The sequence below is a fragment of the Staurois parvus genome, unplaced genomic scaffold (assembly GCF_062004578.1).
Source record: "Staurois parvus isolate SC_StPar_1 unplaced genomic scaffold, SC_StPar_1.0 ptg000209l, whole genome shotgun sequence".
NCBI lineage: Eukaryota > Metazoa > Chordata > Amphibia > Anura > Ranidae > Staurois > Staurois parvus.
Window position 1 is genome coordinate 10,698,738 of NW_028318005.1, and position 26,437 is coordinate 10,725,174.

The 26,437-nt window shown below is 42.5% G+C and overlaps 1 protein-coding gene across 1 annotated transcript in view; it reads right to left on the reverse strand.

The window, feature by feature from the left end:
• Positions 1-14,706: 14,706 nt before the first annotated feature.
• LOC149461159 (monoacylglycerol lipase abhd6-A-like) overlaps positions 14,707-26,437 on the reverse strand; it is a 29,838-nt gene continuing 18,107 nt past the window's right edge. The window contains 3 exon segments of the mRNA XM_089678765.1: positions 14,707-18,154; positions 19,002-19,102; positions 20,772-20,826. Coding sequence (XP_089534891.1) covers positions 17,978-18,154; positions 19,002-19,102; positions 20,772-20,826 — 333 coding nt within the window. The 3' untranslated portion in view covers positions 14,707-17,977.

The following is a 26,437-nucleotide window of genomic DNA, read 5'->3' on the forward strand; positions in this document are numbered from 1 at the left end:
TTTCAACCCATCTATGGCCTGCATAACTCTATATCTCTTACTCAATGACTGCTGTACAAAAGGAGTTGAGAATATTCACACAACAAATCAAGTGAATTTTCTCTTCAGCATATCCCTGTTCACATATTGCACCTGATTGGACCAGCGTTTCTCATCCTTTTCTCAGTCAGGGCACCCTTTCGAGGTGGTTGTGTGCATTGTTCCAGGCTCAGGTTACCCTTTGATTGGTAACATTTATTTTTTTTACATTTTAGACTGGGGTGCTGCGGCATTTTGCATACTTGTAGTATGCAAAATGCCGCAGCACCCCAGTCTAAAATGTAAAAAAAATAAATGTTACCAATCAAAGGGTAACCTGAGCCTGGAACAATGCACACAACCACCTCGATGAAAGTACCTTCACATCAGAAGCCCCATCATGGTGATTCACCAATCACATCAGAGCCCCCCCCCATCATATCATCAGTGTTCTCCATATGTATTAGAGTAACCCTTAAATGTTAGTGTCCCCCCCATCATATGAGAGTACTCTGCATCTCAGAGTTCCCCCATCATGTCAGCGTACTCCCATAACGTCAGAGTCCCCCATCTCATCAGTGTTATCCCCATATATCAGAGCCCCCCCTATAAATCAGAGTCCCGCCATCAATCCCCTCATCTCATCAGAGCTTTCCCTATTTGTCAGAGTCCCCCCTATATGTCAGCGTCCCTCCATCACATCAGAATACCCCCATAAAACGCCAGAGTCCCCAGTCATATCAGAGTTTACCCCCATAACATAAGAGTGCCACGTCTCATCAGAGTTCTCCCTATTTGTCAGAGTCCTCCCTATATGTCCAAATCCCCCTATATATTAGTGTACCCCCATAACACCAGAGTCTCCCCATCTCATCAGAGTCCTCCCTATTAGTCAAAGTCCACCTTATACGTCAGAGTTCACCCTATACATCAGAGTCCCCCACATCATGCCAGAGTCCCCACATCTCATCAGAGTTCTCCCTATATATCAGAGTCCCCCCTATATGTTTAGAGTCCTCCATATGTCAGAGTCCCCCTATACATCAGAGTACCTCCATAAAGTCTGTAATAAATCTAAATTATGATTCGGCACTTATATTGATGGCAAGCTTGCAAAATATTTGGTTTTTATGATTAGTCATAATTAATATTAATATGTGTAAATGGTCTTTTGACAAATGGTAGTATTAGTATTCTTCAATTAAACTGAGACTGAAAAAGATATGAATAAGTTAAGCTGAACTAGCTAAATCAGTTGAAGGTTGAGTATACTATATTTAGGCATAAAGTATCTGGTAGTTACAGTATGTCAAGGTTATTAGAAGTGACTTACTATTACATTATGTATTTTAATAGTATCTGTGTGTATTTAGTATACGTTTCTAACATTGATACATATATAGTTTAGTGATTATACATTGATATGTTCTTAAGCTATATTATTCTTTAAATATATAGCTGAGGGTTACATCATTAGTACATCAGCATACATATGTTCCTGTCCATCAAACATCATATGTATAGCATCCCTTCCTTATATGAAATGGCTTTGCTAAGCAGTAATAATTTCCATAGAAGGTATTAAGATCACTAACTATGACGTACATTTGCCTCATAAAAGACAAGAAGGAACTCGCTCACACTCACGCTAACACGACACTCTTTCATACATAACACACACACACATGGCTGTTCATAAGAACTTTCTGAGATGCTGGAACAGGTGCTGCAAGACAAGAGATCATCATTATCGTCACGTCCGGCTTCTTCTTTCTCGGACTCTGTGTTGGACAAGGACATGGAGAATCGCACATGGCAAGGACAGCCATGACAGATAATGGTGACTTTATCTTTAAACGGTTGCCTTTTATTTCTACAGTAGTTTTATCTACATGGAACTGTTCATAATACGCTTTACATTGTTTATTTTACACCATTGTGTGATAGAATAAAATCACACTTCATTTTTTATTTCAATGGCTCTTTCATTCATTATCGCCTCAAGACACTAGAAGTATTATATGTGTCTAAAAATCCAACAAAGTCAGTGTACCCCCATCTGATTAGACTTCACCCTATAAGTCAGAGTCCCCCATCTCATCAGAGTTTTCCCTATATATCACAGTCCCCCCTATATGTTTAGAGTCCCCTATAATGTCATAGTACCCCCATAACATCTGTGTCCCCCATCTCAACAGAGTTTTTGTATACTTCAAATTTGCCCCTTCATGTCAGATTCCCCCATCACTTCTGAGTACCCCCACCATGACAGAGTATCCCCATCATGTCAGAGTACCCCCATAGCTTCAGAGTCTTCCGATCTCATCAGAGTTCTCCCTATACGTCAGAGCCCCGCATCACATCAGATTCACCTCATCATTGAGTCTTCTCATCACATCAGAGTCCCCCCATCACACAATCCCCTCTCCCCATCAGAGCACTACCATTTGGCTCCAGCAGGGCAAGCAGAGGGCAGAAGGTGGAATAGGTCTGGGGGAACCAGACTTCTATCCTCTCCTGAGTGCTGGGAGTTGGTCCTGTATGCCGCCTGCTCTGGATGAGTGTCATGAGTAGCCATGGAGCGGGTGGGTTGGTCACCTTAGCACCATATAACACTGTGTGTACTGTCCTAGATCATCATTGGTTGCTATGGTGCTGGTGGTGGGCCCCGTCTGCAACATGGCAACTCATTCCACTGCTCCAGGGCAAACTGCTTACGGCACCCAAGGGAACGTAAACAGCACCCCAGGGTGCCATGGCAGCCCAGTTGAGGAACACTGGATTGCATTGCATAACTCCAGAATAAGAAAATATTGTCTAAATATGAAATACATGTGTATTATTACTTGAATCGTGGTGTGTTTTGTGTATTTCTTCCGGATCTGTGCAGTAATTCAGTGTGACACTTTACCTCTGTGCAGGACCTTCCTGTAATAAAGACCAGTCACTGCTGCTCTTTCCTTGTGCAGGGTGTCTGGTCTTGTCTCCGCCCCCTCCTGTAGTTTTCCGCAGGCAGCCTGTAGTGGATGGGTTGTGCTGAACCCCACCCATAGCTCTGTTCTCTGCACAAGCTATGTACAGCACAGTGATAATGGCACCGCTACATTTACAAGGTAATACCTGGGTTTGTAAAGGCATTTAGTGCACAAAAAGTATATAACCTTTATGGCTATTGATGAATTTATTTACATGGAAAGTGTTCAGGATTTCAGCTTTAAATCAAGATGATTATTGTGTGTTTTGTAAAAAGAAAAGTGATTTTAACATATAATTGAATAAAAGGTTTTCTTTGGATATTATGAAATATTGTTATTGCATGACAGAAAAACAAAATTGTAATGCCACCTTTAACCCGCTAACAATATATGTGTAATAAACACTTGTCTTGGCTGCACACTCTGTAATATTGGTCAACATGTCCCACAAAGCTATTCTTGTAGTAGTTATTGCAGCATGAGATCCCAATCTCCAGTATGGGAAGTTACAAAAGTTATTTAAAAAATTAATCATTTGCACAGTCTGTGTAGGATTCAAAGAACAAATTCTGTGGAGGTCTTCTCTGCTCCCTGGGGCTCTAACAGGAAGACCCTCCATCCCCCTCCACCCCCTACCTATAGCACCATGATGGGCAGAAAACGTAGGCTATCTGGAAAAATGATAGGAATTATAACAAAGGCCCTGTGCATATTTTTTGCATATGAAACAAATAACCACTTGACTACCGGGCACTTCTACCCCCTTCCTGCCCAGGCCAATTTTCAGCTTTTGGCACTGTCGCACTTTGAGTGACAATTGCCCAGTCATGCAACACTGTACCCATATGAAATGTTTATCATTTTTTTCACACAAATAGCGCTTTCTTTTGGTGGTATGTACTCACCGCTGGGTGTTTTATTTTTTGCACTATAAACAAAAAAAGAGCAAAAATTTTAAAAAAAAAAGTTTCTCTTTTTTTCTATTATAAAATTTTGCAAACAGGTAATTTTTCTCCTTCACTGATGTGCGTTGATGAGGCTGCACTGATAGGCAGCACTGACGGGCACTGATAGGCAGCACTGACGGGCACTGATAGGCGGCACTGATGAGGTGGCACTGAAAGGCACAATTTATGAGCTGGCACTGATATGCAACAATGATGGGCACTGATAGGCGGCACTGATAGGTGGCATTGACTGATGGCACTGACTGGCGGCACTGCTGGGCACTGACTAGCAGCACTGCTGGGCACTGACTGGCAGCACTGCTGGGCATCACTGATGGGCACTAATGGGTGGCACTGCTGGGCACTTGTGGGTGGCACTGCTGGGCACAGATAGGCGGCACTGGTGGGTGGCACTGCCGGGCACCGATCATCAGGGCACTGATCATCAGTGCCCTGATGATCGGTGCTGATCCCTCCCCTGACAATTGTCGGTTATTGGCAGTACTTTCCTCATGCTGTGACAGTGTGAAGAAAGTGCAGCCGAGAACTGGCAACTGCATTTACCGGTGATCTGCTGTGTCATTGGACATGGCTGATCACGTGGTGAAAGGCCGCTGTGATTGGCCGTTTACCACCTCACATGATCAACTGTGTCCATAGGACACAGCATTCAAAGAGATTGCCGGGTGGGCACGTTCTAGGAGGACGTCATATGACACCCTCCCAGAACTGGCTGGCCGCAGCGAAGCCGTCATTCAGCTATCTGCTGTCGGCAAGTGGTTAATAAAAAAAAAAGACACAAATTAATGCAACTCTGTATTCATTACCATGTTATTATTTTATATGCAGGTGGGGTAAGTATTTGAATTTGAGTCAGTATCATTCTCATAAAATCCCCTGTACAGTATAGCTAAGACTGGTAGAGGGAGACGCAGCACAAGAAACCAATCAGTTGTGCTGTAGACCTTATGAGAGAGATAGAGAGATGAGCTCACCAGTTTTCCACTTCTCCTTTCACTGTCCAATTATAGGCTGGGGGAGGGACAAGACCAGGAAGTGTTACTGAACTTTAGCGGAGGGAAATCAGGTCTCCCGCCCTGGCAGACAGGAGTTTGTTGTATGATGGGAACAAATCTCAGGACTGGATGGGTAGAAGGTTATAAAAAAATATCTTTGGTCAGTAAACGTGATGGGTATGCATATTTGGATGACTATACTTACCTATGTTGAGCTTACCATACATCTGAAGAGCAGTACTGGTGAATAGTGCTGGGACTGATGTGGAGAGTTGCCTTTGAGGTTGAACGTATAGAGGGCTTAAAACCACTCTGAATATGGGGGTCTTTACATCTGGTAAGGCCGCATCTAATACAAACATTGGACAAACTTGGACTTAGCCCTTGGGTGGTTCAGTGGATATGCAGTTTACTAAAGCATAGATACCAGAGTGTGGCTGTAAATGGGGTTCACTCGGAACAAAGACCAGTCACTAGTGGTCTATATCAAGGCTCCGTACTAAGTCCTTGTCAGGGCAGGGCTGTGGAACGGACAGGTAGGCCTAGTGGCAGGGTAACGCACTGGCTGACGACAACCACCAGCAACAGACCGAAGTCCCTCAGGGCGCGGAGTCTAAGTCCCAGGCTGCCCTTCACCAGGGCCCCTGATGGTGGGGATGGACTTGACGCAGCCAGGAACCAGGTCGCGGCCCCCGAGACACCCCAGCTGCGGTAATGGCCGCCGCCAATGGCGTGTAGCTGGTGAGAATGACAATAGCGTAGTCAGGCAAGCCGGGTCAACAACAACGGGACAAAACAGTACAGAACAGTAGACAGAGAATCACAGGTCACGGGTCGGGTTCAGCAACGGAAGGTCAGATCGAAGGAAAACACAGAGAATGGTCTTAGTAACAAGCCGAGTCAGAATACCAGAAGAGTCACAAGCATATACACAGAGCTGTAGCAAGACCAAGACACAAGACACAAGTGCAAAGAGCATGTGCAGATCCCAGGCTTATATGTACTCAGCCACACCCCTCTGGGGGATGGACCTCAGAGACCTGAAGGCATGAAAGATTCCCATCATGCTCAGCAGAAATCCAAGATGGATGCCAGCACATGGAGTAACATAACCTCTGGGAAAAGGTAGGACCTTGACAATCCTGTTCTATTTAATCTATATGTAAGACTGGCCATACATTATACAATTTTCTTGAGCCAAAAACCATATAATATGAGGTCAAACCTAAATGACACTTTCAATTGTATGCAATTAGACAGGCCCTTGCATTACATAGTTGAAGGTAAATCTAAAGGAAATTGTAAGAAAATTGTAAGAAAATTGTATAGTGATAGAACTAAAGGTTTGTTGGGTAACGTTTGTCTTTTTGCTGATGACACAAAGGTGTGTGATAGGGTTGATATCCCTGGAGGTGTTTAACATGGAACATGATTTAGCATTGCTGGAAGATTAATCAAAAAAGTGGAAATTGCAGATCAATGTTTCTAAATGTAAAATAATGCACCTAGGGAGAAAGAATCCCTAGAGAGAGTACAACATGGGCCAGCACTACAGAGGAAAATAACTTGGGGGTACTTATTTCAGATGATTGCAAAATGAGCAAACAGTGTGGCCAGGCAGTGGGGAAAGCAAATAGAATGCTAGAATTCATCACTAGAGGGGTCACCAGCAGGAGGAAAGAGGTCCTGATTCCCCTACATAGCTCTTTAATTAGACCTCATTTAGAATGCTGTGTCCAGTTGTGGAGACCTCACTTACATAAATATATTGATAAAATCAAGAGAACAAGTCCAGAGGGCAGCATTTTCACCAGGAAATCAAAATCAAGAACACGGGGACATGACCCTAAACTAACTGGAGGAAAGTTCAAAACTAATCTCAGAAAGTAATATTTTACTGAAAGAATAGTTGAGGCTTGGAATAAACTTCCAGCAGATGGAGTGAGCCAGTCAACAGTAAATAGCTTCAAACATGCTTGGGACAAACATATGTTTCTATCTAATCCTCACTGTGGTGGTGGGTGACAATGATGTTAGCGGATGAAGAGAGATGTTGTGGAGAACTAATACTTTTGATTCACTCAATGTGGACTAAATTTGTTTATAATAGTTTATAATACTATATTTGTTTTTTTTCAGAGGAGGCTTACATCCTTTTCATTTTCTGTGGACTTTCCTTTATGCACAATTTTTTTAAAATATTTCTGTAAACAATTTTGATCATTTTATTAGTTTTATCAGCGCAAAACGTATTATTGTATTGCATGTAATTAGAGAGGATATGCTCTTATGTGTTCGCTGCTGTCTTTTAATTTATGTACAGTTTTGCATAGTTTCCACCTTGTTTTATTGACTGACAAATAGTAGACCCTTTAAGATGACCCGCTTTATATAGTACAAAATAATTTGCCCTTAAACATCTGTCATTGAACTACTGCAAAGAGTCAACTGTCATTTGATTTAATTTCCCTCAATGTAAGGCTGCACAGAGTCTGCTATAACTGTCAGTTGACTTTATTTCCTCAGCAGGGGCGGACTGACAACTCATGGGGCCCTCGGGCAATAGGGGATCATGGGGCCCCTGTGTCCTTGCCAGGGGTGTATTTACCACAAGGCAAACAAGGCAGTTGTCTAGGGTGGCATTTTTCAGGGGGGCAGCGGCATTTTTCAGGGGGCCGTGGCATTTTTCAGGGGGGCAGTGCCATCCCCTGAAAGAAGGAAAGGAAGAAGGGACACGCGCAGCATGGGGACCATGTGGGATCTGAGAGAGGCTGCGGGCTGCTTGATGGTGTATGCAGAGCCCGACTCTTGTTCCCAGGGAGCTGTGAAGGTGGGTGTCTTATCTCTTGCCAAGGTGGGGGGGGGGTTTGCCAGTGTATGGGGGGCGGTGGTAGTGGAAGGCTCTCTCACCTGGGGATGGGCGGGGGACTGGGGTGTTGTTGGTCAATGTCAGGCTCTCTTCGTGGGGAAGGGGGGTGTTTGCTGGTGTCAGGGTCTCTCCATGGGGGTTGTGTTGCCTAGGGCAGCACAAAACTTAAATACACCACTAGTCCTTGCCCAAACTCAAAAAAGCCTATGAAAAAGGTACCAGGGGCATCTCACGCGGCCCCCTGCTGACCCTGGGCCCTTGGGCAGTGCCCGAGTTTCCAAATGGTCAGTACGCCCCTGTTCCTCAGTGATCTCTTGTAAAGAGTCTGTCAGTTGAGGTTAGTGGAACTATAGGCAAATTAAAAAATGACGCATGCTGCAGTCTAGCATTAGGCTCTGTTCACACCAATGTGTTTTTTAGTGCTTTTTGCAGAAACGCACTGCAGTCCATTCAACATGGTTTCCTATGGAACATGTTCACATCTACGCTTTTTTGAGCTGCTGCATTTTTGTAAAGGGTCAGGGACTTTTTTAAAAGCAAAAAGCAGCATTTTTGCTGCAATAGAGTTCAATGGAGAAGCTGCTGAAATGCATGGTAGTGCTTTTTTGCCGCATTTTGCATTTTTATTCTGCCCAGCAACAAAAAAAATTCCACTTCAACAAAAAAAAAAAGCTAAACAAAACGCAAAACTCTGTAAAAACACGTCAAAAATGCATGTAGAAAAACGCAAAACCAACTGCAAAAAACACTGGAGAGAGCGTCAAACGCAAAATGCATATGTGAACCAAGCCTTAAGGGGTCATTCACACTATGGTGTAGAGACGTCAGGTTTTCTGCAAGCGTTCTGCAAGGGCACAACAGAATTCATTGTTCTCTATGTGCCCTGTTCACACCACACTAGTATCACGTGCAGATTTTTACTGTGCAGAAATCTGCAACGTGTATAATACTCATTGCAGAGCGCATGAAAACTGATGTAAACTGATGTCTCTGCAAGTGAAATCTGCTTGTCAGTTTCCATCAGTTGGTTCCAATGGTCCAAGCCCGTTGGCATTGTTCCTGGCATCTTCCCCCTTGGTCCTTCTGGGTGCCAGTCTACAGCCATTATGAGTGGTTGGCTCAGGAATACAGTCAGCCCGGCACGCTGCCTGGACACGCACAGCACAGTGTACATTCTGCAGAGGATTGCGAATAGACAGGTAAGTGTACTTTACTGTAGAAGAGATATTGCATGTACTCTGCAATAAAAAGCCGACCTGTTTTTAGTTTTTTAAATACAGTTCTACTACTAATGCAACATTCTTTTTTCTACACCCCCTTCCCCAGAAACAGTCATATCACCTGCCAGTAGATCTGTTATTTTTCCATTTCCTTCACCAGGTGCCCACACTGTTCATTCTGCACTGAAAATGCACAGCATCGTTGTCACCCTGTGGACAGGAGCTAACATGAAACAATCTCCTACAGGGTCCCTCCCCTCGGCCGCTCCAGCTGTCTGTCCGATCAGCCACTCTTCCATCCCCAGCGACAGCATTGAATTCTTCCCTCCTATTGGCCAACATCTGGCTAGGTTCACACCTGGCATTTTGTAAATGTGCGGGTTTTTTTGTGGCACATTTTTATGCTACACGTATAAGGCAGCCCATTCATTTCAATGGACTCCCCTACATGCTGCAGACACGCCAGAGTAACTCATGTACCCTTTTGGGAGTTGAACTTCATGCGTTTTTAAACCATGCACTTTGACATATGTTTTATCACATATGAAAATGCACATCTGCTTGCTGTTTTTGGGGTGCTATTAACAATGAATGGCATCATGAGTGTGACATGTTTTCCCTGCGTGCAAAAATGCGCTTTTGCAAGCGTTCACAAAATGCTCCAGTGTGAATGCAGCCTTCCATGGAGTCTGACATTCCCTGTACCTTTTATGCATGCACTAGGCCTGGCTACAGAGAGTTTTGGTCATCCCAGGCACATGCCATGAGAAACCCATTGCTGTCTATGGCTGGGCCTGGCACATAATAATTACTGACAATGCCAAGGCCCTAGTCTTGGACAGGCTGTGCCGTGAGAATGTTTATTAATATGAAGTCTGTATTACAATGTATTCTGTATATTTCATACATGTTATGGCCTTAGAGGTCGGACTTTTTACACGAGCGATAAGATAATGGCACAGAGCACAGTGATCTAGACTATAGGTCAGGAATGTAGCCAGATTATAATTCTCTCTACACTGGGATAAAGGTTATGAGATGTGTGCAGGGTTCAATGCAGAGTCCTGCCAGTCTTGCTGGAAGAGATCTCTAAAATATACCTACACTGATCAGCTGGAAAATTATGAACACCAACCTAATGTTGAGGAAGTCCCCCTTTTGACCCCAAAAAAACCCTGACCTATGGAGGCATTGACTCCACTGGACCTCTGTAGGGATGCTGTGGTATCTGTCCAGTTTGATGCTCACATACCAAGCTGCGGTTTCTAAAGTGAGCAAAATCCTCTCTTGTATTAGGAGAGGTATAGACTCCAGAGAGAGGGATATCATTTTACCCCTGTACAAATCATTAGTAATACCTCATCTGGAATATGCAGTTCAGTTTTGGGCACCAATTCACAAAAAGAACATTGGGGAACTGGAGAAAGTGCAGAGAAGGCCAACCAAACTGGAAAGAGGCATGGAGGAGCTCAGTTATGAGGAAAGTTACATAGTTGCATAGTTAGTCTGGCTGAAAAAAAGACAAAAGACCATCCAGTTCAAAAAAAAAAGTTATAATCCTATACCCACAATTGATCCAGAGAAAGGCAAAAAAAACCAGCAAAGCATGATCCAATTTAAAATATTAAAGGAATTTAATTTAAGGGGGGGATATGATCACCATGTATAAATACATCAGTGGTTCATATAGTGAATTCGGTGTAGATTTTTTTACCCTGAGGTCATCGCAGAGGACAAGGAGGCACTCTTTACATCTGGGGGAAAATTAATCTCCAAATACAGAAAGGTTTCTTTACAGTAAGAGCTGTGAAAATGTGAAATGGACTCAAGTGTTGGTTCTGGTCAGCTCAGTGGATTGCTTTAAAAAAGGCCTGTATTTTTTCTTAGATACACAGAATATAACTGGTTACTAACATGTTAACTTGATCCAGGGAATATCCGATTGGCTCTCGAGGGATCAGGAAGGATGTTTTTTCCCTGCAGGAGCAAATTGGATCATGCTTTGCTGGGTTTTTTCCACTTTTGACACATCAGCTTCAGGGACAATATGTACACTTGTTGCCTAATATATCTCACACACTTTCAGGTGCTATTGTGACAAGATAATCATTGTTCACTTTTCTTGTCAGTGGACAAAATGTTATGGCTGATTGGTGTGTCTTTTTGTCCCAGAAAAAAAACTTCCAATATCCTTGTGTAAATAAATGTGGAATATTTGAAAAATGAGAGTGCCACAACCCAACAAATGTTAGAGGTTTAAAACGCTCCCTTCACCAGCAACTAAGATGTCATTTCCCAGCCCTGATGAAGGGAGAGGAGTTTTGAGCCTTGGAAATGTGTTGACCTCTTCCTTTTCATGCCAAATAAAATTTCTCACTGGACTTATCAAACTTTTGTGATGCTCTCATCTTTCACATACCCCACAGACTACCCCCGAGATATCATTGTCATACCTCTGTCAACAGACAGCTGCCTTTCAAGACCTAACTTTGGACCACTGATTCTCATACACGCCGAAGGCCATTGGTCCTCCAATACATACTTTATTATACTGTGCTTACAGGAGCTAGTTGCTTTTTTTTTTTATCAAGCCCCTGTGTGAATCCAGCTAAATGTACTGACTTTAGCTTTACACAAGCATTTACAAGACTTTTGGCTTGCTAAAATCTGGTTTAACCTCCCTGACGGTATTCCCGAGTGTAGCTCGGGGTAACATTTCAGTACCAAAAGCGGTAACCCCGAGCTACACTCGGGCTTACCCTGCGGCACTGCTCCGGCATGTGTTCTTCACTTACCTTACCCTGCGCTCCCACGATGTGTCCCCTGCAGCGTCCCCGGCCATCTCCTCCGGCCGATGCCGGCATCCAGCTTCTGTGTCCTGTCCCTGTGACGTCGGGACGTACAGGCGCCGCCGCCGCCGCCGGCGGGAAATTTAAAAATTTTAAAAAATGTCACTTTTTTTTTTTTACATTTTACACAGTAAAACATTGCTGTTTCAACCTATTTCACATACATATTGTCCCTAGTGCTTTGTCCTGCGCCCTGCCTGCATTTTGTCTGTTCTTTCTGCCTGGAAACTGAGAAATGTCCATGGCGTCCAAAAAGTGTCCCTTTAGGTCAAAAGCGGTTTAGATCAGCTAGAGAACAGCGATAGTAAATCAGAACCACTTGCAGAATTGAGTGATAATGATTCGTGGGGGAAATTCGTCATCAGAAACTGAAAACGATTTTGCGACTGAGCTCAGCAATGTGCGAACTTGGCGCTCTATTTCACATTTCAGTGTTTTTGGTTTGATTATATTATTGAATTAAATTTTTTATTATTTTTATATTATTTTTATGATTATTAAATTATAATTTATGATTTTGTGTTTCAAATTTTATCATACCCGGGATGTTTACTAGACTCTTGTTCGGACAGATTTCAGTGAGTTTTTCCTAAAAATTACAGCCTACAATAAAAAAAATACATATTTCCATGCAAAAAAATGGTACCGCTTTCAGCACCAAAAATCTGAAATAATCATACCGCCAGGGAGGTTAAAGCTACAGCCTGCACCCTTCTACAATCTGTGTTCAGATTGGTTCTGAACAAGTGGTTCTAAGCTTGTTAAATGTTTATTGTTGATGCTTTGAAGAACAGTGTGCAATGTGAGCAGTACAGGCAACACCTTGCACCTCTCTTCTAATCGTCAGCCTCTCCGCCTCCAGCTTCAGTGTGCCTTGGGTGGCACTGATGGTTAGGCATGAGGTGGATGGCACAAGACTGTTCACCCGGAACGGAAGAAAGTATAAATCTGAACCTGGTGATAACAGGACACAAGACCTTTCAATGCTTGTCCCATATCTAAATCCTTCCTTTATCTGACGGATAAGGAAGAGGAAGTAGAAGCTAACCATTACCCAGCATGTTTTTAAGGTGACACTTCTTTAGGTGTCTTGTTTATTTACCATTATTACATATTATTAAGGCAAGTCATAGACGGGTCATTTATCGGCCGAATTTTCGTCCGCACGAAAAATCGGTCAATAAGCACTCCAGCCCGTCGGCCGTTTTTTGCGGATCTCCACATTTATTTTTATTGTTTTTTGTGGACATTGGTGGCAGCATCGCTGCCAGCAATGACAGATCTTTTGTTTATCAGACGATTATGCCCTGATTATCAGTATAAGCAATGTACTCACTGTATCCTGTCAGACAAGCCTGTTTACATGTGACTAGCTGTGATTGGACACAGCTGATCTCATTGTATAGGGCTGCTGTGATTTCCCCAAAAGACATTTGGACATTTGTCCAAAAGACACAGCGGTCACAGAGTGCACTCAATGCATGCTCCAGGGGGAGGCGCACATGTCCATTGATGTCCTCCCAGAACTGGGGAGCAATGCCTATAGTACGGACGGGAAAAGGTTTAAAAACATTTGTTGCATGAATATCACAGATTTCAAATTTTAGCCATAATTGCTGTAATAGATTCATTTATATTATCTTCATCTCCATGTAGTGGCCAAAATGCAACATAGTTTTCTGAAATAATGAGAAAATATACCACATCCAGGCTACTAGACGGAGGTGACTATTATAGGAATAAATCTATTTCAGAATTTACAGCCAAAATTCATGTGACCTGCACAAATGGGTGGGCATTTGTCCAACAAATGTTTTATAAATAGATCCTTTGGAGCAGAGTCATTCTGAAATTGTTCAAAAATGTTTGCAGTCTGTCATGAGGCCTTCTCCTGGGGAACATCTAAACCAGCCTTTCTCTACCTTTTTTAACCAAGAGGAACCCTTGAAATAATTGTCACATCTCAGGGAACCCCTGCTAAGGTTAGTCCATTGCAGGTAACTCGAAAAATTTGACTCCTATGAACTTTTTTGCTGTTCTGCATAGACATTTATGTACACATGGCACTTTCATTACTATGGTAATTGAAAACATTTATCTTACATTGGTGGTCCGTGGATGAATGTCCCCCTTATAGTGGTGGTTAGAATGCCACCCTTGAAGTCAGCTTTAAAGATCATTGGTGTCATTCTACCTGGCTCTGTCAAGTGATGATGGACCTGGAACTTTGTAGGCACCATCAGATGGGAGACCAATTAACCACAGCTCAAGGAGCCCCTAACAACTTCTGGCGGAACCCTAGCTGAAAATGACTGATCTAAAGGGTAAAATGTATATATTTTTAGGTATGCTGTGTGAATGGGAACATATAACAAACATATAGTGGGGTTTTCTCAAATTCGAAAAGTGTCTGCTTTGACATTAAACACAATAATTCCAGACTAGGTAGGACTGGAGGACATGGCCTTGTTAGGAGGGATGAAAGCGGTTAGAAGGAAGATTGGAAGAAATCACTTGGCATATAAAGTACATTAGATAACAGTATTTTCTATGTCAGTGCTAATTATTATAGCATGATTGATGTATTTCTATCTTACGGTTTAATTTCTGATGGTAAGAAATGCCTAGTTACTAAGCAACCTGCTGTTTATTGAACAAATTTGGGTAGGCGTTGTGTGGAGATCATAATTTCATACCGAACGTCAATTGTGGGAAAATGTGCACAGTGCCAGGACTTAAATGCCAGACAATTTGTTGGGTCTTGTGTTCAGTCTCAATAAGAATTACACTGTTCATAAATAAGGCTGACAGGTGGAATTGTTCTGCTTTTTAATGCAAAAGGTAGTTTATTGTTCCATACATTCATTCACGTAGGGTGATGGTCCCCAGAAATTGTGACACACTCATAAGTTATGCTGTTGAGCGGCTGGTAATAACTCATTAGTGGTTGTTAATGTATTGCAGTCTTAAGGTGACTTCAAAATTCTTAAAAACAAAAGGATCAACCCTGCCGCCGATCAAACACCGCTCTCCTCCACCTACAACCAGTGTTTTACTGCTTTCAAATTGTCTTTATTTTCATCAAACTGATAGATGAATAACATATTAGAAAGTGGCAGGTCATCTTTATTGCTTTAGGCAGTAATACATACAGCCCCAACCCACATCATTGCCAACATTCCAAGCAATAACCCAGGTGGCTACAGTAGACATCAGGGGATGCAGGGACCTGGGAATCGACCACTGGCTCTGATCCATCAAGTAGATAAAGTGGGTGACATAATAAATTACATACTGTATATGATGAACATGTCACTAGCAACTAGCAGCAGTTTTGTTATTCAGGGTCCCCCCCGTAACAGTTTTATTACCTGATCATGGCAGTAGATCTGTTGTATTTTCACTTCCTATAATAGGACAACACAGTTCGCTCTGCAGTTAAATCACATAGAGTGTTGTCACCCTGCGATTGGGTAGTCTCAAACCATGTAATCCTACATTGACTGTAAAGTCCAACCACGGGCACATAAAAAACTGTTCCTTGCAGCAGGGCTGTGCCCACACTGCAAGGGTTAATTGCTCATTTATGTCTAGGGGAATAATAACAGAAAATATACTTACTCGATCCTCTGCTCCTTCCCCCCCTAGACTAGTCCTTGCAGCTTCTGCACCCCTACATTCCCTGAGGTCATGAAGACCAGAGTAGGGTCCATAGACCTGCTTTGGACGTGAGGATGCCGAAGGACAGTCCACCATGGCAGGGGAGCACTGTCTGCTGGAGGATCAGGTAAATAAAACTTTCCCCTTTTCCCTAGACAAAATGAGCTGTAAAGGGGGGGGTCTGGGGTGTACAGCACCACTGCAAGGGATCATTTTTTTTATCTGCTTGAAGTTGGGCTTTAAGAAATGTCAACAAAATTAAAGCCAAACTGGTGATTACACTAAAAAGGCCATTACAACAGTTTTTTTTTTCTTGTGGAAAAATGGTTTAGGCTGGGTTCATACTCTTGCACTGTGGTAACACGTATTAGCCCTGGTTCACATATATGCAGCCGTGCGTGTCGCGTTTTGCGCGGGCACGAGAGCCCATTCATTTGAATGGATTCCCTTGCCCTACAGCACGCAGAGAAGAAATCCCTGCACTTCTCCTGAACGCGCAGCCCACACGGGAACCTCGGGTCCCAGTAAGGTTGCGTTTTCCAGTGCGGGCGGCATGCCATTAGAACTAATGGCACCCGTCCACGGGTCCGCATTTCTCTGTGCGGGTGGTGCGGCTGCATGGATTTTCGTGCAGATCTGCAGAGGCACCACCTGCACAGATGTGAACCTAGCTTAAGTGTACATTAATGCAACATGCAAAAACGTGTTTTGTGATTTGATGCACTGTGATGCCATTCATTCTTAAAGGCACCGAAACGCACCTTAAAAACAAATGTACATTGCAGCGCAGCACAATGGACAGTAATATACTACTGTGCGGTGTGCAGCATTTCATGATACAAAAATAGTACAAGCACCTTTTTTTGGTGCAGTAAGCAGGCCATTCAAATGAATAGACTGTCTGAATGCAACGCATGTAATGATCAGGATCACAAGCAGCAACACACATGCACTAACTCAGTGCAACAGTGTGAACCCAGCCTAAATCATATGAATCAGTACCCCTCTCGATTTTACACAGCTTGTTCCAACCCCTACAACTGATACCTGTGCGGGACAGCTTGGCCTGTTAAAAGAAGTGAAAAAAAAAAACAGCTATTGCCAGGATCAATAGGTAATAATTCTATGTTGGGGGGGGGAGGGGGGTGTAGCTGAGAAATACGTAAACAGCTGTGTTAATGCTAATACATACTGCATCACATATGTATTTTCTGATTTTGCCCATGGTACTATTAGGCATGCTAAAGTCACCTTTCAGGCACACGTGTTATAACTTGATAGGCCACTTTAGCTTTCTCTATGAACCATGGCAGTCATTTGAATTAAACTCCATGGAGTTGATTTACTAAAGGCAAATAGATGGCTCACTTTGCAAGGGAATTTGTCCCGGACTTCCATCATTCAATCATGTGCAAGCACAAAAAGCTGTTTGTTTGTTTTTTATTTTCCTTGTACAAGATTGGGTATTCTTTGCAAAGTGAAACTTCCTTTGCAAAGTGAACAGCCTATTTTCCTTTAGTAAATCAACCTCAATATTCTTATCCCACGTCTTGGTAAGAACATCCGATTGTAATATCTACATAACAAATAATATCCATATTATGAGATGTATACAAGATCATCAGTCTCAATGGCAAATACTAAAATACAGCTCTGTAAATTGTTCAGTCCTTTTTGTGGCTGATGTGAACATGAAAATTTGCATATCAGTTAAGGACATTAATTTGTATTTCTCTGAGTGTGATATTTCATGGAAGCAGGTGTGGCTTCTGATCATTTACATCATGCAGTCCCTTAGATCACAGTGCGCATGTTATCAAAGCTGATTGGTGTATTGTGTTGTCTACACAATACTGCTTTGAAGGCACGGTACCAAAATATTCATATAGTATATTGCACACATTCCAAGCAGTGTGCTCATACTTGTATATCTCAGCAGCTTGAAGGACTGGTACTTCCATTGCACAATGACTCACCAGCATCACAGTAAGGGAAGTCTTCTACCTTTGAGGCCCTATCAACAAATATTTCTGCAACAGCAGTACATTGCATATAATAAACAGGTTCAAAAGATCATCCTGCATTTATAGTGGTTTTAAAGTGTTGGGTGGAGAGTTTCGGTGCATCACATTTGTGACTGGTTTCCGTTTGCACGCTTTAAATTTTAAAAGATCATGTTGACTTTGGAATCACCATCAGCATACCATACCATAATCATCCATGTCCGTCACATGCATTATCGTAAGCCTCTGACACATTGGAAGGGATCTGCATGTGGACTTTACAGGCAGATACTGAAGTCCCAGTCTTGTGTTCACAAGGAACTAAACTACTTTCCTAAGAGTTCTACAAGATCCCCTGAGAAACTCAGAGTGGTACAGTATACAGAGAGGAGCAGAGTTGTCCCAGGCATTTCCTGATTGTTAATCATGTTTTTTATTGTTCTCTGTGGTTTGAAGGGAGGATAAAAAGTCCATCATGAGCTTGGCTGTTTTTCTGGGTCTTTCCATCACTACTGAGTGACCACAGTTCTCTAGGATCTCCACCTGGCTTCCAGGTATGGCACTGGACAAGACTTCTGCTCCAGAAACATCCAAGACCTGTGACAGAGGAATAATGAATGAAACATATTAAAGATGCAGGGAAATCCATAAACTGGAAGCGGTGGTTAGCTTATGCACTGGTTATAGAACGTAGAACTAGTTTGGGATGCTTTGGAGTTTGGGAACATTGTTGGACATTCTAAAATTACTGTTAGTTTAGGAAGCTTTAGAGTTTGGGGGCATTGTTGAACATTATAAAATAGAATTTTACCCTGCGACATGATCTAACATGCTGTACACCCAGGTATGAAACAAAACTCACTTAAAGTGTTACTAAACCCGTAACAGTAAAATCAGTCTGTATATGCAGTAAAGCATGCGTGTTATATTCACTGTGGAACCTAAGGGGCTAATAATCTACATTGTGTAAAAAGGCTGTTTGATCCTGTATTCTCTGTTCCTCCCCTTCTTCAACTGTCCCCAATCCATGTGCTGATGGTACAGAGCCCTAGGAGTCACTCTGCACATGCTCAGTTTAGTGTGTATTGCAAGAGAGTTTTTTTCTTTGGGAGGGTGTATGTGATCGGCAAGGGGCCAATCAGCACTGTCCAGACAGAGGGTTAGGGGTTATGCAGCCTCATAGGACAGTCAGAGGAGAATGAAAAGTCCTCCTTCAAGCTCTAACCAGTGCTCAACTAGGCACTGATAGAAGTCACAAGACTGCTATATACTGCTGATGAGAAAAGGTATTTAGTAGTTTATATTTACTAAAATAATAACATTTCCATGTTCTGTGTTCTGTGGGAGACCAGATATAGTGAATTCAGGGTCCTGGATTTAGGAACACTTTTAACTATGTTTCTATATACTATACATATGTCACAAATAGAGCAAAGAGACCCACCTGGTCCTGTCGACCCCAGATGATCTGGGTGGGAACTGTAATTTTGTCCATGCTTTTTTGAAGAATGTGACGTGATTTTTCAGCAACCAAATCTAAAAACACTGAACAAAATATTGCTTGTTAGTTGTCACCATTATCAACTCAACAACAATATGCTCACAATTAAAACATAGCTAAACTCAAACACAAAAATGTAATAATTAGCAGCTTACTAAACCTTAGATGGTGGCTGCGATAGTTTCCTTTTTTCAAGATTTTTTTAACTTTATTTTTATATGGTATTCGTGCAAATAGCACAGTTCCTATCCCTGAGTGGGGTGATGGGATTAGTAGTTTACATTAGTAGTTTACATATGAAAGATAGCATTTTTCTTGGTCTTTGTCGAAGTACTGGTAAACTGTAAAATATTACATTTTTGTTCTTAGTTATGATTTAAATGGGGCCTTTTGTAGAGTAAAGCTGGATATACACTATTGGAAAAAGCTGATACAGTCTCCACTGTATACAGTGCAGATGGAGGAATCTTCATCATCTAATTGGATGTGGGTGCTGATTGGCCAACAATTTTCCACTCTATTCTATTTTATTTTCAGCTCTCTCCCTTTTTTATGTACTCTTAAAAGTATCAATGTCCTCATGCTTCACTATGGGATTCCCCCCCCCCCTTTTTTTCCCTTTTTCTTTTATACGTCATGGATTTTGTGGACAACCTTTCTAATCTATTTTTTTTATGTTTTTGTGACTCTAATGTGTAATATATGTAAAATGATTTGATATAATTTTTTGCAGTCATATTATTCAGACTTCTGATTGGATTAATATGAATAAGCCCATATTTTAGTGCCTATCCCAAAGAAGCAACCACATATAACGAAACATGTTGAGTTTAAGCACTGTGTAAATCTGTAAGATTGTGGACTAGCGTAAAGCGGGCCATAGATGGATCAAAATTCAACTGGTTCAGCAGGGACCTGACAAATTTTGATTCATCTATGGGCAGGTTGCTGTACAGAAGCCTGTCTCTCAATGAACTTCTTTTGGAAGCCTGTTGACAAATTGTTGCTTGATCAGTGTTGCTGGCTATCGCCAGAGGTCCTGATGAGTGTATTCTGATGGTGCGGATGCCTTTGTGGATGGGGGAATTGATTTATTTTCTTTTGTTTAACCCGCTGATAGAACGAAAGAAAATGTATGCATGGCCAGCCTTATTTATTTTAGATGAAGTCTGTTTACTATATATATATATATATATATGTTAATTGCATTCATTGTTTACATACAATAATATATGTTTTTATTCTTTATAAATCACTGTGTTTGCGGAAAATAAAACCTTCCCTGGAGGTAAAAAGTAGCAACGTCTTTAGACCTTATTCAAACAGGCTGTTAATATGGGCGCTTCTGGTGCATTTTTCCGTTCCCCCAAAAGCCTAACAAGGCAGCAAGAGGGGATCATACACACTATTTAACTTGGCTTGTTGTATTGGCAGGTGGTGCTGCCTGTCAAACCTGTCCATTAAAGTTCATGGGACAGTGCTGCACCTGCAAGTCAAATAATGCTTGGCTTGTAGTTCTGGTGTGTTCGTTCCATGCAAAATTGACATTTGGCAAAAAAAAAAAAAGAAAAAAAAAAAAAAAAAAAAAAAAAAAGGCATTCAGGACTGTACATATTTATCCAATATGGATCACTTTTTAAAGACTGCTGCCATGTGAACCTAGCCGAATACAGTAATTTTCTAATCTCTTACAGCAGATAGACTGTCACTTACACGTTCTGTAAAATTCATTATGAGGAATGCGAACATCAACGAGTCCTTGAAGCACCTAGGAATAAAAATGTTTCAATTGGATTAAACATTAAGGATGTGTTACTAATTCAACTTAGAAATAATTAAGTGCAGACTGGTTTCATGGCTTTCCTCTGCAGTTTTTCTCTTTTTACAACACTGGGGCTATGAATGTAGCAGACAGATACTCTCATAGCACTTCCTTGTAGTTGAACTAGGACCTTTCATTAAAGAATATAAATCACAGCAATTAATTATACTGTATGTGCATTCTTAGATTGTAAGCTCCAAGGATCAGGGCCCTCCTAACTCTCTTGTATTGAACTGTATTGTCTCCCGTTATATTGTAAAGCGCTGAGCAAACTGTTGGCGCTATATAATTCCTGTATAATAATCTGTATCTGCACTTACAGTTTTCTCTCAGTCCCCCTGCAAGGGCCCACAAATACCTGTTGAACCTACCAGTGAAATCAGCCAATGCAGCTTCCTGTGATGGTGTGGCAATGATGCTGCATTGCTCCTGAAATCAGGGCTGAGTTGCCACTCTCAGGTAGGCTGTGCCACCTTGCACTACAGTGGGTTGAAAAAAATGTTATAGACAGAGGGTCAGGGGTTATGCAGCCTCATAGGACAGTCCGAGCAGAATGAAAACTCGTTCTACAAGCTTTAACCAGTGCTCAGCTAGACACTGATAAAAGTCACAAGACTGCTATATACTGCTGATGAGAAAAGGTATTTATCAGTTTATATTTACTTAAATCATTGCATTTCCATGTTGTGTGTACTGTCGGAGACCAGATATAGTGAATGCAGGGTCATGGGTTAAGCAACGCTTTAAATTACAAGTAAAAAATTAAAGATTTGCCATCTTAAAGGAAAAGGTTAATTGTGCCTAAGCAGCACTTAGAAAATACTACCATTTTTAATTCCTTCTCCAAAATAGTGCACATCCTGACATGTGACTCTGCCTAGGCACTGCTGGATCTACAGCCTCATTGTTGCACATATGTGAGAATATTTAAGGTATATCCTACCCACACCTGCCTCTAATGACTGATCTAGTAATTATATTTGAATTGAGTTTGGTGATGTCACTACTGCTCCCTCATTGTTCACCTGATGGCCTACTGGAGAGAAAGCTGTAGGAAACCAGAGGATCTACAGTGCAAGGATCTCCCTGCTTCTGCTTCCCTCATTCTGCTGATCTGTGCTTCCTCCACCTCTGTTGCTGCTTCCTGAATATCCCCATCCCACACCAGTCATAAGATCACAGCCCTCAAAATGGCGGGAAACAAAGCCCTGTTCTACTACCAATTGCCCCCTCCAACAAGACACAAGAGAAAAAGGTATGGTAACACAGCCCTGGGAAAATTATCATCTTTTTTGTGCACAAAAAAGGATTAGGATGGATTAGAACTTTTGGCAAAATTGGAATAAGGATTAGGTAAAGGTTTAGATTTTCAGATGAAAACGTAGGTTAGGTCAATTGCTGAAGATTATAGATCACAACGAGGTTTGGGGTAAAATCACATGCATCATAAGCAGTAGTGCCAAATATATAGTGGCAAGGTACAGTTTATTTGTACAAAGATTTCAGGAGACGGAAATGTTTGCAAGGACTGCCAATGCTCCCCAGCAAAATTAACTGCATCTGTTTTAAGAAGCTAAAAATCAAAGCACATATGAAAACCACCAAACCCTTCAGTCATCTTTTTCACATACTGTCTAACTCAGTTGTTCTCAACCACAGGACATGGCTGCGGCCCACTGCTGGGCCCTTCCTTCCTTTCTCCCAAGCCTCCAGTCAGCTTTGGATCCCTTAACCTCCTACAGTGCCTCCCAGCTTCCATAGTGCCACCTAACTGCCCATAGTGGCCCACAGTGCCTTCAAGCCTACTATGAGCCCTCAGCCTCCACAGTGCCCCCCAACCTCCCACAGTGCCAACTAGCCTCCCACAGTGCCCACAGCCTGCTGTAGAGCTTCCAGACCTTCAGAGTGCCCTCATACCACATCAGTGTCCCACAGTGCCCCCCAGCTTCCTCCCGAAACCTCATCCCCATCACGGCCACCAAGTCTGCTGAAGAGTCCCCCTACCAACTCCAGAATTCCCATCCACAGTGACAACCAGCCCCATCCAGACCCTTCCAGACTTTCAATACATGTTTTGTATTCCCAGTCATAGTTTTGGCTACATTTACTGGGCCCTGATCTCAAGGTTAAGAACCACTGGACTAACCTATAATGAAACTCCTAGTGTCTGATGCAGTGGATCAAGTATATAACAATGATGTTTACCCAGAAGCCTCTTCCTCAGGGGTACAAACCTAGGTAACATTATTGGACAAACTGTCTGTCTCTCCTAAATACTTGATAGAGGGCATTTTGTAGGAAGCTTTGAAATAAACACAGTGAGTTAACTCTGGAATTGCTGGAATGCTAGCCTTGAAACAAAATCCTTCACCTTTATTTTAGTCTCTTTGTGTACATCTGATATTGTTCCCCTATAATTGGTGGATAGATCTACACACTTGGCGCAGCAATACATCCTATTATCCTGTGATCTTCACATTTTCTCAGCTGGATTAATTTCTTGGAAATATTCTCTTTTTATCTCACAACAATTAAGGTTATTTTCTGAGGGCTACAGATAATGCCATTGGCTTTTCATGGTTTAATAATATATGTATTTATTTCTGAATGCCAATAATATGTCTATTGTTGACTACAATACCCACATATTTTCTATGTGCCCTAGTGATGACTGGCATTCTTCCAATTTGAAAAATGTCAAATCACTGCTCTAGTGTGAATGGGCCCTAATATCATGGGAAACTGCTTGCTATGTATCTGTGCAAAATAAAAGTCCTGCTTTTAAGCAGACAAGTTTAACATAATTCAATGTTCCTTTAAAAGAAATCCAGGGCTACTTTGCCATCCTCACAACTCATCCCTGCACCAGGCATCAGTGACATATTTGGAGGTATTCAAATTAGAGCAAACAGCTACAGGTGTACAACTATACTTCTGGGAGCTGGAAATTAAGGCATGGAGGTTCCATTGTTGTAATATTCAAAACATATCGCCATCAGGTTCTGGCCCTAACTAAAATACATATGTAGTGCCCCCTATGGGTGCTAGAGAATTAAATTCAGTTTGGCTCACAGTAGTGAAGTAAGCAAGTCTGATTGTGTTACTTTAGGTCAGGCTAGAGGACTCTACTGGTCAGGTCTCTAGTACATCCCCAAGGTTCTGGAGTCTTCCAGGATATTCTTCAAGCTACTGGGCGGAGGGGTGGAGACTGAGATCTGCATATCCATGGGAGTCTGGCCAACCCCAGGCAGGAGGCCTGGCAGTGTGGCAGACAGACCCATAAGTATGGAAGAGCCTTGCTAGCAGCAGGAGTCTGGGAGTTGGATGAAAGATGGATTGTTGAGATGCTTTCGTATAGCCTGGGAAGGGACTACAGGGAACTGGGACCTGCACCACAAGTCCTATCCAGAGGGTACCTTGTTCAGCATGTAGGACTAGCACAGTTACAAGGCCTGAACAAGCAGTCTTATGCAAAACCATAGGATACAAGGGAGAGGGCTGCCAGGTGCCATACATGGAATTCCTTGCTCTGAGATACTCTTCAAGGCAGCCAGGTGGGTGGGTAGTTTCCAGCTGGGGTCTGAAGAGATTTACTTAAAGGGAACCAAGTGCTCCTTTAAAGAGACTTTGTAACTGATCCATTAAGAGACAAAAGTCACTTTGGAGGGAGTAGAGTCCAGGATCCATCCTTTTTGTACATAAAATAGGAAGTTTGTCATCAGAGTTGCTGTTTTTAAGTCAAATTTGGCGTCCCATATACCAGGGCCCAAAATTATCACTCACCTGCTCGCATTTGGCAAGTGAAAATAATGTGGGGCGAGTGTGTCCACTTAGGGCACCAGGATAGGAGCGGCTGCTGACATTCCTCCGGTGCCTCTTCCTCCCCCAATGTTTTGCTCTCTCTCCCTTCTCCCCCACAACTCCGCCTAAGCCCTCCATCTGCTTGTATTTCCTGCATGTCGGTACGGGACTCAATGCTCTTGTGGGTTCCTGATTGTGCACTGGCTGTGTGGCGGCTCCCTGCGGGAAAAGAGTGCTCTCCCCCGCCTAGGGACTTCACTCCTCTGAGACTCTGCTCCATCCCCAGCCCAGTCTTGTTTTATTATGTCTCCCCCCAGCAGCAAGAGCAGGAGAGGAGAAAGCCAAGACAAAGAGCTGCCAGCTGGATGTGTAATAATGGGCTGGCAAGGTAGCAAACAGGAATACAACTGAGCCTGCAGATCAGAATCGTCCCTCATGTAAGTGGATGCTTACCATTTGGAGACACCTGATGTAAAGGGGGGCTCTGATGGGACACCCAATGTAAAGAGGGACTCTGATGGGGACACCCGATGTAAAGGGGGACTCTGATGGGGACACCCGATGTAAAGGGGGACACCTGATGTAAAGGAGGACACTGATAGGGACACCTGATGTAACGGGGGGCTCTGATGGGGACACCCGATGTAAAGGGAGACTCTGATGGGGACACCTATGTAAAGGGGGACACCTATTTTTGTACCTTAATTCTGCATAAAACATTTAACAGTGTAATTTCATGAGATAATTTATGGGGGCATGTTTAGGGACGGAATTAGGAGCGGGGCAAGGTAGGGGTTTGGTAAGGCAACTGGTGGCGAGTAACTCTTAAGGCCTGGCTAGTAGTTTTGAGCCCTGCCATATACCCCTAGACATTATCCAAGTTGTTTACGTGAAATAAAACAACAAAAACAAGCCCAAAGGACTAGATACTGACTCTGAATGGAAGTTGAAAAATGTGTTTTGCCTAGCTGTGCAGCTATAGGGGACCAGAAAACTCAGTGGCTCCTTATGGGGTAGTGCCACACATATCACTGATGTGGATTATACCTTCAAAGTGGAACTAGACTCTCTCAATCCACATGAACTATTTTTAATCCTTTTTCTGCTAGCAATAGTAAATAGATAGGAAGGTATATCATGTTTACTCATTTTAAACTTTTTTTTTTAACGTCTTCAGTTGCTTCCTGGTTCCTGGCCTAGGCAAAAATCATTTCATGAATCCCAAGAGTCTTCATTGCCATTATATTATTCATCTGGAGGAGGGAAGCAATGAATTTCTCAACTAAGCACACCCTCCTGAATTCACACCTGAGCAAAGGATTCCAAGAACTAAATGCTGCTCCATGAATCATCTGCCCTTACTGATGATAGCTACAGCTAGAAATGCTGGGGGGTATTTTTCAGAGCAATTTCTCAACAAAATAAAGCATGGAGACATAGTTGGATGGGTGTTGTTTGCTTTTATATGAATATTAATTAATTATAGGTCAAGTTTTTAGGGTGGAACATGTAGAACGTTCCATCTCCTGCACCTTCTTTCCCCCGATCCTCTCCCTCCATGTGACATCAGACAGAGGATCCACTCCCTGCACCTGCTGTCACTTTTTAAATGTAGCACGGCTGTGCAGGGCTGCGCTCACACAACCATATCATTCATTCACAGTTTCCTGTGACTGAATAAACTACAAGTACTGTCACCCACTGTGGCAGACATCTTTGCAGTTTAAATGAACTGTGTGCTTGCTGATCAGCATGC